Source organism: Chrysochloris asiatica, unplaced genomic scaffold, assembly GCF_000296735.1.
Source record: "Chrysochloris asiatica unplaced genomic scaffold, ChrAsi1.0 scaffold00001, whole genome shotgun sequence".
Taxonomy (NCBI): domain Eukaryota; kingdom Metazoa; phylum Chordata; class Mammalia; order Afrosoricida; family Chrysochloridae; genus Chrysochloris; species Chrysochloris asiatica.
In genome coordinates, this window is record NW_006408519.1 from 11,502,982 (window position 1) to 11,514,649 (window position 11,668).

The 11,668-nt window shown below is 42.7% G+C and overlaps 1 protein-coding gene across 5 annotated transcripts in view; it reads right to left on the bottom strand.

The window, feature by feature from the left end:
- Positions 1-1,583: 1,583 nt before the first annotated feature.
- Positions 1,584-11,668, bottom strand: part of SYBU (syntabulin (syntaxin-interacting)) — a 95,652-nt gene continuing 85,567 nt past the window's right edge. For all 5 annotated transcript variants that reach the window (XM_006830651.1, XM_006830650.1, XM_006830652.1 and 2 more), the window contains 3 exons: positions 8,898-9,101; positions 6,542-6,691; positions 1,584-3,414 (listed from right to left, as the gene is read on the bottom strand). In XM_006830651.1, coding sequence (XP_006830714.1) covers positions 2,310-3,414; positions 6,542-6,691; positions 8,898-9,101 — 1,459 coding nt within the window. In that variant the 3' untranslated portion in view covers positions 1,584-2,309. The remainder of the gene's footprint in view (positions 3,415-6,541; positions 6,692-8,897; positions 9,102-11,668) is intronic.

Below are 11,668 nucleotides of genomic sequence, written 5' to 3' on the forward strand. Positions count from 1 at the left end.
AATGTCAAAGGAGCGCTTGTAGCGTAGTGATGACGAATTGGGCTGCTAACCTCAAGGTTGGCAGTTCAAAACTACTAGCTGTTCCACGGGAGAAAGATGAGGCCTCTGCTCCCATAAAGATTTACAGCCTCGGAAACCCTGTTCAGGGTCACTATGAATCGGAACCGACTCCGCAGTACTTAACAACAACAACAAACAAGTGTCTTGGAACAGATTCTTCCTCAGAGTCCTTAGAAGGAATCATTATCACTGATGTTGTTGTTGTTGTTGTTGTGTGATATCCTGATATTTTGGGAGTCCTGGTGTGGCACTGTAGGATAAGCACTGAACTGCTACCCACAAGGTCCATGGTTCAAACCCACCACCTACTCCTTGGAAAGCCTATACAGAGTTGCTATGAGTTGAAAGTGACTCGATGGTACTTATCAACAGTCTCCAGAATTGGAGCCCTGGTGGCACAGTGGTTAAGGCACTAGGCTGTTAACCCCAAGGTTGGTGGTTCCAATCCACTAGCCGATCAGCAGGAGAAAGATGTGGCAGTCTGTGTCCATAAAGATTTTGGAAACCCTATGGGACAGTTCTGTGTCCTATGGGGGGCACTATGAGTCAGTATCAACTTGATAGCAACTGTATTTTGGGAGGTTTATCCTGCGTTTCTCATATTGTTATGAGGGACCAGTCACTGCAGAAGGATGTCATGTTTGGTAAGGTGGAGGGTCAAGAGAAAAGGAAGACCCCCAGCTAGATGGACTGACAAAGTGGCAGCATCAATGGACTCAAGCGTGGCATATATTTATATGTTAAATATATATGTTAACATACAAATTAACACCAGGCAGTGTTTCATTCTGTTGTGCACAAGGGTCGCTATGAGTCAGTACCAACTTGATGGCACCTAACAACAACAACAACATCCTCTGGAGATGTGAAGTAATAAATGTTCTTTTATAAGCCACCCAATTTATGGTACTTTCTTACAGCAGTCTTAGGAAGTAAATATAGCTGTCAAGTTATTTTTTTTTATTGAATCATTTTCAAAAGCATCAAAATACGCTTTATCTGAATATTGAGGGGTGAGGGCAACCTGGACTAAATTCACTTCTTCTCTACTCCCTTTCACAATTAAAAAAAAAAAAAAAAAAAGCCATATACACTGATTCTCTCCCATTCTATCTTCAACACTGCAATCTGGTTTCCAACCCCATTTTGCCCAAGAAAATGATTTTGACACAGGCACATATTCTCCGTATACTACACAGTCTGCTCAAAACAAAACAAAACAAAACGAACCCAACTTTCCTGAAAGTCCTCAATAAATGCTTATTAAATAAAGTACATGTACAGAGAAATGCCTGGATAATTTAAAAGTGGAATCACATGATCAAACCTATTTTAATTAACTTTTATTCAGAAAGGAAATTTTATTAAAGACACGGTAAAAAGTCTTCAACTTTCTTTCAGAATTATGTTTCCCTCTTATTTTTCATGTTAATTCCATTTGATAGATTCCTTTCTGATACAAATGAAAGGGTCTGTATGCATTTAGAGTTTCTTGTTATATATAAAAGTAAGTCACAGACGTAATTGTCTTATAGGAGGAGAAAACATTTATTTCAATGGAAATACTAATCTTTATTCTGTCATGCTTAAATGTGTGGTTACAAACAACTTCCAATAAAACACTATATATAGTAAGCAATTAATACATTGTAAACTTACAAACAATTTCATCAATTAACAGGTTTAAGAACAAATAAGCCATTTAAGACTTTAGAGCTACATTTAGTTTAAAAAAAAATGTACTCAGGCGCTTTATCAACTTCAAGTAAGACTCTAAAGAGCTATTCAAGACTTCTTCAAACTGATCACACAAAAGACATTTTTATTTTTGGTTACTGCCCCCTGCTATGCACAAGACCACTGGATTGCTGGAACAATTACACATTTTAAAACGGTACAAAGCAAAGCAAGGGAATAACATGCCAGCCTTACAGAAGCTGTCTTCAAAGTGCAAATTTTGCATCTTCTCTTCCTGAACCACCGGGGTAAGAACGGGCACCTCAGACAACACGGCAGGGTCAAGAGCATGCTTTCTATATCACACTGGTGGGACAATGACTTGAGCCAGGTCTCCTTGCCTTTGAAGATACCTCCAGTTTTAGACAGTGAGCAGGCTTTAACTAAATATAGTGCAAATCAAAGACCGAGGAGCAAAACGACAGACTAGAGACCGCCACAGATCCACCTGCTGTTTCTCCATCTGGCACAACGCCACACAGGACAGACTGATACGCTGTAACAACTTCTATTTAGGTTTTGATATGAAAGGCGGTACGGCGGAGCGAATGCAGGGCAACCACACAGCAGCCCCGGAGCAAAGCTCCGATGTTGTAGACAGGATCTGTCCCCCCTCTCTGAGTACTGAATGCCCACAAAACTGTAGGGACCACAGGGGCAGCCAGAGCCAGGAGATCCACCAGAAAACTGCTGCTCCAGTACTGCTTAGCCACATCCCCCGGAGGTAACGGGATGATGCTGTCCAATCTTTCTTCTGTATAGGCTGCAAAATCCAGCTCTTTCATGAGATGGTTTTCATGAGCTTTCACCTCCACTTTGTTGTATGGTGTCTCCACAGGAGACAAAAGGATGGCTGAGTTTGGATTTCTTGGAGTTAAATCGATCACTAAACTAGGGATGGCCTCTGGGGAGCTTTCTGTCAGCTCAGCTCCAGATTCATCAGGGGATGCTGAGCTCGAGGAGCAGGGGTCCTGGAGCTTGAGCAGGCTCTGAATGAGCTCGGAGACTGCAGGGCTGTACAGCACCACGTCCGTCTGGACAGCTTGCTCCACCACCACACTGCCCTCCTCTTGCTGCCCCGCAATGGGGAGGATCTCAAGGACCTTTGCCCCAGGAGTAGAATGCAGAAGGGCTAGGTCACCAGGCTCGGTGGTGGTGGCTGTCACCATCTCATCCAACAAATCTGTACCATCGACCATACTATCTCCCACCATCAGCTCGGTGTCAGCCCCTTCCTCTGTGACCTGCTCTTCCAGGGACAGCCCATCTGCCATCTTGCCAAAAGGGGTGTTGAGTGTGAAGCTTTTTACTGGGGAACCACACGGGAAGTCTAGACACAGCTCATCCCTCAGAGAGCCATTGTGTGCCATCTCCATACTCTGAAGGAGAGACTCCAGCTTCTTGTTTTGGATGTTTATGTCCACAAAATACTTCTGGATGCCTTTATCTTTATCAGCCAAGCTGCTCCTCATGGTTTCAATGACCTGTCGGAGTTGTTTTATCTCTTTCCTGGCTTCCTTGAGTGCCAACTGGGCTTCCACTCGGTGACACTCCTCTTCAATCCAGTCTTCTCTCATACGGGCCAGCTGGGACTTTAGCTCCACAATTTCACTTTCCCTAGAATGGGAAGACAAGCAGGGTTCAGAAAAATGTCAGCGTTGGACAGGTAGTAAGCAATTCTCACACACCATCAAGAACCCATATTCTCCCAGTTGAAACAGAGGTTGAATCAGTTTTGAACTTTTTCTGTGTCAGGTATTAGTCATGAACTCTCACCATCCATTGTAAAATAGCCAGAATAATAATCTGTATAAAAATTAAAATCTCTACTACTGCTCTCTTTCCGTCTCTCTCTCTTTTCAAATGCTTACTATATGTGAAGCATTGTACTAAATACAAATTCTAGCTCTTCAAGACTTAATATCTGAAATTTCATTAATAGAACACATTAGAATCTCTTAGCTGGATAGTATCTCCGTAGTCTAACCTTTCAAAGTGTCCTAACAGTTTATGGAAGGAAAATTCACTTCACTTTTAATTACCCATCAAAGACAGATTTTTTAGACTTGTAAAACATTTATATCTTGTTCCAATATTAATTGAAAACCATTTTTAATCATGAAATGCTAAGAACATTATGAATGTTGCTTATTATTTCTCCTCTCAGGTAAAATGATCTTAAATCCAGTCTATACTGGACTCCTGGTGTGGCACTGTAGGATCAGCACGAGACTTTGAACCATGAGGTCGGCAGTTCAAATCCACCAGCTGCTCCTTAATAAACCCTATAGAGAGTTGCTATGAGTTGGAACTGACTTGATGCCAGCCTTACAGAAGCTGTATTGAAAGTGCAAATGTTGCATCTTCTCTTCCAGAACAACTGGGATAAGAACGGGCACCTCAGACAACATGGCAGGGTCAAGAGCATGCTTAACTTAACACCAACAACATACTGAAGAGAATCTATTTTAATTTTCAGATCCTACTCGTGAATCTGTTTCAAAATATTTGTTGAAAAATTCTTCCTTACATATACTTTTTCATAATCAATGTAAATATATGTCATATTTTTGGTGAATAAGCAGTTTTGGTAGCTAGGACATTCATATAATTTTGTGGTTAGAATTACTTTCTCAAATCCAGACTTGAATACTTCCTCAGGCTTCATTGCCTCTCTGTACCTCTGGCCCATACATAAGTGCTCACATCAGAGACAGGAATCTGATTCACCTCAGAAGTGAACTTGGCTTTCAACTTTACTTCAAGCAGGTGAGATATACCCCTCCTTACATTCCCCACCCTTATCTGTTCAGGGTTTTATCAACTAGAGTCTTTGACAGATTGCTGTAGGAACACAGGAGAGGACCAGCAGATCAGCTGTGCTGTATCCGACCCCCATGCTCCCAGAGAACGCAGACCCTGCACTCATCTTGAGCTGTTCGCAGCTACCTAAACTAGTTCTGTGAGTCTATTCCAAAATGTTTCAGGGAAAACCACTAAGCAGAAACACTGGTCCGTTCCAAGATATCAAAGGTCCTTCTCTCTGAGATAAGATCTCACAGGCGTGGACTTAGTTTTTTTATGCTTTTTTTTTTTTTTTTTTTTTAACCTTACCACTTAGCCAAGAATAACAAACCTCTTCCCTCAGCACAGAAATAGTTGGAAAAATGCACACAGCTATCCAAGCTCACAGAGGTAATCAGGGTCTAAAAGGGGTCCACTCATGGAGCATGTGCACAGAACAAGAAGTAGTTGCTCAAACAGAACAAGGGAGTACTGCACGGTTTCAAATTAGGAAAGGTGTGCATCAGGGTTGTATCTTTTCACCATACTCAGGTATGCTGAACAAAGAAGCTGGACGAGAAGAAGAAGAGCATAGCATCTGAATTAGAGCAAGACTCACAATCTGCGATATGCAGACGACACAAGCTTGCTTGCTGAAAGTGAAAAGGACTTGAAGCACTTACTGATGAAGATCAAACACTACAGCCTTCATATGGATTACCCCTCAACATAAAACGAAATTCTCACAATGGAACAAATAAAGACCACCATGATAAACAGAAAATACTGAAGTTGTCAAGGATCTCCTTTTACCTGGATCCACAATCAATGCTCATGGAAGCAGCAGTCAAGAAATCCAATGTATTGCACTGAGCAAATCTGCTGCAAAGCACTCTTTGAAGTTTTCAAAAACAAATGATATCACCTTGAGAATTAAGATGTGCCTGACCCAATTCATAGAATTAAAATGTTCTCATATGCATGTGAGAACTGGATAATGAGTAATGAAAACCCACTAAAAAATCAGTGCATTTGAATTATTGTGATGGCAGAGAATATTGAATATATCATGAACTGCTGAACAAATCCGTCTTTGAAGAAATACAACCACAATATTCCCTCGAAGCAAGGAGGGCGAGACTTTGTCTCATCTATTTTGTACAGGCTATCAGGAGTCCTGGTGTGGCACTATGGATTAATACTGCTGTTGTTGTTGTTAAGTTGTAGAGTTGGTTCCAACCCATAGCGACCCTGTAGAGAGTTTCCAAGGACTGACTGGTGAGCTTGAACCACCAACCTTGCAGTTCAAACTGACTTTGCAGTCTAGCGCATTAACCCACAACATCACACCAAGATTCCATGGATTAATGCACTGGATTTCAAAGTCCGTTAGAACCCCAAGGTCAACGTTCAAGCTCACCAGTCACTCCTTGGAAACCCTACATAGGGTTGCTATGAGTCGGAACTGACTCGATGGCACTTAACAACAGCAACAACAACAGGAGAGCCCAGTCCCTGGACAAGAACATCATGCTTGATAAAGCAGAGGGTCAGCGAAAAAGAAGACCCTCAACGAGCTGAACTGGCACAGTGACTACAACAGTGGGCGCAATCAGAGGAAAGACTGCGTTTCGCTCTGTAGCATGTAGGATTGGAAGTGCAGATTGTTCCTGTAAGTGTTCCTGCCATTTAAAAATAGTCACACACACACACCCAACGTTTCAAGTCAAAGCTGTACACACCCAGAAAAAAGCAGTTTCCTCTTTACTGACCAGTGTTCTTGAGCTTCTGGAATAGATGAATCACACACAATTCCAAATGGCTAATTTGAGAAGCTGGTTTAAAAAATTGGGCAACAATTAAAACTATTTTTCTTCATTTTAAGTTTTCTGTAGTTTGGGCCCATTTTATGGAAAAATACATTATCCTAAACCACAGAATGTGAGAAATGTGGACTCACCTTTCATGAAGCCGGCGCTCCGATTCCTTCAGTTTGGTCTTGAGGTGTCTCACTGTGACCTCTTTCTGCTGCAGAGGGGTCAAATACTGCTCTGGATTTGGGGGTTTGACACCATGATTTTCACCACAAGACATGTACCTTCCAGAACGCCTGAAACAACCCACATAATGAAAGGTGATTTTTCTGTCCTGTGTCCTTTATTATAAACAGAAAAGGCACCCTTATCTACTCAGAACTACAGGGTACCTAGCTACCAGTACTGACTGTTCTAATCAGACCCACGACAGATGGGCATTGACAGAATGGGGGGAAACGGTGGGACAGAAGTTCAAATTTCTGAAAACAACCAACAAAAAGACCTTACTGACTAGGTTGAGACTTGAGTACATCCAATATTACCCTAAGACACTTTAAAACATGAACTGAACCTAACTCCTTTTAGCTTAATAGATTGCCTTACATAAGTGTGATCCTTTGAAAAATCATCTATATGAGACCAAATGGTCAACAATTACTTTAAAACAAAGGTGAGAATGTAAGGGGGTAGGGAAACTAGATTAAGAGAAACAGAAAAAGCAAAACGTAAATACTGAGGGTCATTCATTGTGAGGAATGTAATCAATGCCACTGAACAATCTGCACAGAAACTGTTGAAAGGGAAATTAAACTGCTGTGTAAGCCTTCACCTAAAACATAATAAAATATTACATATATTTATTTTAAAAAGCCAAAGGAACACACAGCTATCAACTTTAGGAATGACAGGTGTATGTTGGGGTCTTAAGTTTTAATGATGTATGACTTCACATCAGCAGGAGCATGGTAACATACCTGCCAATCTGCTGGTGACTGGGAAGGCTGAAGGGGTGTACATGTGTGGAAGGGAAGCAGTGGAGAGGAAGGCTTTTCTATGATTTAGGAATGACTTCATACACAATAATGCACAACTGTCTTACACTGAGTGCCCCTTCAGAATAATATGCATTTATATTAAAAGGACAATGAGCGGGCAGGGAGAGGGAAGGAAGAGAGCAGATGACCTAACTTTCCACACAATGTGCCACTGCCTAGAGGTCCTGATTGTTATTAGCTGAATTCTAATTGTTCTGAAATTAGTCCCCTGATGGAAGCTGAAGGTTTTCTCTTCCGAAGGGATCAAGGCTTCTCCCCTCTCACCAGTGTGTTCTGTGAGAGAAAAACAAGACATCCCTAGGTAATCTTGCGTCCTTGTCGGGACTGGCCAAGGACGGGCATCCCTGCTGTAGTGGGAGGCTGACTAATGAGAACAGGATTTCCAGAAAAAGACAAAGCTAGGCCAGTCCATTCCGCTGAGCCGGCTGCTCCCAAGCCCCAGTAGTCCTGTTGTGACCCCTTTTTAAGTTCATTCCTTCTGTCTTTAAGCCTCCTGTTTCCCTTGAGATGAATCGACTCATTGCTTGACCTTCAGCTGTCATGTCAACTCTGATTCCTCCAGGCTGAGCAGACTCGCTCTGCCCCCTTTTCTACATGGTGTTGCAGAAGAATCTTGTTTGTGCCACTAAATCACTAACATCTTTCTCCTCCTTTGGGTGATATGCTCAGGGACCTTCTCTTTTGTTCAGTGTTCTATTCCCAGTGCTTAACACAGAGTCCTGGTGTGGCGCTGTGGGTTAATGCGCCAGACTGCAAAGCCGTTTGAACTGCAAGGTCAGTGGTTCAAGCTCACCAGCTGCTCCTTGGAAACCCTATGCAGGGTTGCTATGGGTCGGAATGGACTAGACTAGACGGCACTTAACAACAACACAGTATCGGCACATCATGGTAAAAAACAGAAACAAACAGCTGTTGTGAAGTCAAGTGGATTCCAACTCATGGTGATTCATGGGTGCCAGGGTTTTCAGTAGCTGAGTTTTCTGAAGTAGATCACCAGGTACTTCTCCCAAGGCACCTCTGGGTGGACTTGAACCCTCAACCTTTCAGTTAGCATTCAAGTGCATTAACTGTTTGTCCCACCCAGGGACTCTGACATATCCTAGTACTCAATATATACTCAGTGTTTGAATGAAGGGATGAACAAACACTTGAGTGATTCTTTCCTGTTGGGAGGGAAATGAGTAGGACCTTCCTCCTGCTGGGTGCCAATTCTCCTCCCTAGTCAGTAACTACTTGGCCTGCTACCACGTGTTAGAGACTGTGGTTGTGCTCTTTCTGCAGCAGTCCTTGAAGAATTACCTGAATGTAGGAAAAGACAGAGAAGTGTCTTACCTAAGAGTGGGACAGGTAGTAGAGAATTAGCAAGCGTGTCCAACCTTTTGTGAAAAGGAAAACTCATCAAGCAGGACAAACTAAGTGCCCTGAATCAGTGAGCAGGACTCACCTCATGATTGGGCTGCAGTCACTTCCTTTGTAAGAGCCCGAGTTGCTACTACTTGGGGAAGAAGGTGCGTAACTGGAATGGGCGTTAATGGGACTCAGCTGGTTTCGGCACAACATGGACAGAAGGTCTTTTTCCCGTGGGGATGGTGGGCTATTGACAGATTTGTGTGATGAAGCTCCATTGCTCCGCCCATGGGAACCTCGACTGAGAGAAAAGCATAACAGATGTTAAGATCCTTGGGACCAAAGATGCCTAAATGCTAATGTCTTACTCCTGCTTAAAGCAACTTATTACTAAGGGATTCCACTTTATAGTCTCCAAAGGACTCTGATTATTAGTGAAACTGGCCTCCTCATGAGCAGCCTCTACCCACCTGCCTGGTCTTTTCTCTCCTTCCATTAGCAGCACAAGCAAGCTCTCTGCTGCTCTTTCAAATAATTCCCCTCCCACAAAGCTGTCTTGGACTTAAACCCAGTTGCCTGCAAAGGACACAATACAGTAAAACACTGATTTGGTTTAGGTTCATTTTGGAACAGGTAGTTTTTGGTCTACTGCACACTAATTTCATCTGAAAGGTATTTGGGATTGGTTCATATTGGGGTCAGAATATCAGGACAGTTCATTCGGAGGATAGGGGAGGAGACTGACCAGAAAATAAGAAATAACAGAACAGACCAACACAGGCAACACAAATGTATCAGAGGTTTGTAATTTTTTCTTCTTTGTTTACCTCTTCACCCAATGACTTAACACAGCCTTCACCAATGAACTGCTGAAATGCTATCACAGTCACCTTTTGGTTCCCCTGCCTCTGGCACTGCCCCCGCCCTCCATCAAGGAGCTGACCGTGTGGCAGGAGCAGCCTTTCTGAAAGAATTGGAACGGTTCTATTCTCTCAGAGCCATCCAACGGCTCTCCACTGCTGCCAGAAATAAAGCCAGAGTCCTAATTATGATTCACAAGTTCCAACCCCACCCAACCATCCAACCTGCTTGCATCCATCTTCCCTCTCCCCTCTATATTCTAGTGTTCCTTGTGACTTACAGGTTCCTGCAGCATGATGCTCTCAATCATCTTTATGTTTTGAAAGTGTAACTTCCTCTTCCTACTAGATTCTCCTCCCACTCCCTACTGGACTGGCTACTTGCTGCCTTGAGACTGAAGGAAACCTACTACAAGCAAGCCCTCTCCACATTCTCCCTTCCTTACATCGCTCCAAGTGCCTCTCCTTGGTGCTCTCTAGTACTGGAAGCAAAATTCCTCCAGGATATTTATCACATGCATTCTTGTTTGCCTTCCCATCCAGACTAGGGCATCTTTGAAGGTAGGAATCTAGTCTTTTCTTTTCCATCCTTAGTATTTCCTGGTACATGGAACCAAAAATTCGTTACTGTTGGGTTGATTCCAATTCATGGTAACCCTGTGTGTGGCAGAGTCGAATGGGGCTCCATAGGGTTTTCAATGGCTGATTTTCAGAAGCAGATTTCTAGGCCTCTATGCCAAGGCTCCTCTGGGTGGAGTCGAACCTTCCATCTTTCAGATAGTAGCCAAGCGTGGTAACCATTTACATCTATCCTGGACTTTTAGCTTCTTTTGGGAAAAAGATCAAGAATGGCACAGTAGTACAGATTATTGCGGTGACTCCTAGGTCACAGGATTCCGGGAAGATTAGGGTGGCAATTTATCAGGACCTGGACCATTTCGTTACCTGAAAGGCATTTGCTAAATGCCAATTTCAATTTTCCATTGGATTTGAGAACTGGTATTACCACTTGCTGGAAATGTGAGCAAGTAAGCCATTAAATTTCCCTATCTGCGATTTGGGGACATATACTAATCTTTCCACTTTCCTCATAGAGCTGATGTGAAAATCAAATGAAAGAATGCAAGTAACCACATGCAATGAGCTGATTAGGGCAACTCAACTAAAGGGTATTATTATAGAATAAACATTAGGATTTCACCGTTTAATCTACATCCAGAGACCTGACACCCACTTGTATAAGGAAGAATCTGGAGAATGGTGAAATTACTTAAATAGGATAACCGTCCTGTGTCAGGAGTATTACTTGATTATATTACAGGGAAATAAGATACCTTTGGGATAGAAGTACTGCTTTTTGACAACCCTCCCTGTAATTTTAATTACAGTTGTTTCCAGCTGACACATCTCAACGAGAAATATGTGTCTAGGTGGATATGAGTGTGTGTGAGTAAACTCAGCTCCAAAACCTTAATTACTTACTTGACATCAAATACAATTTCCACGAGCTGTCAGTCTAGAAAAGTATGCATCAGTGAAACATCACCAAATTCTAAAGTTAATAGGTCTTTCCTCTGAAGGCTTCCAACCAGACTCTCCCTCTTTTTTTGTGAGAAGAGGACACTTTATATGGAACAGATGGGTGGATGGCTGACTGACAAACCAACCTCAGCAGTCCAGGGATGGGAAGGACTGAATAAATAACTGAAAGGAACATGTACCCTGGCTTGAATTTTGTCTCAATGTGTGTCTGGCACCAGCCAATTGATTATTTAATGTGACTGTGGGAACAATGGAGAGTTAACCATTTCAAGTCAGGAGAGGATGTAAAGAGCTATTACTCAGAGCAAACCCCCTTCCAAGACTAAGACTCAATGGGAATACACACTCTGATTGGTGACCACGTTCATCAACAATAAGGGGAAGTGAGGGAAAAACAGCAATGAAGCTGCGAGCTAAGCCCTACAACGTTCAATAGACTCCTGTGAACCCGGGTGAAGACCTGGTT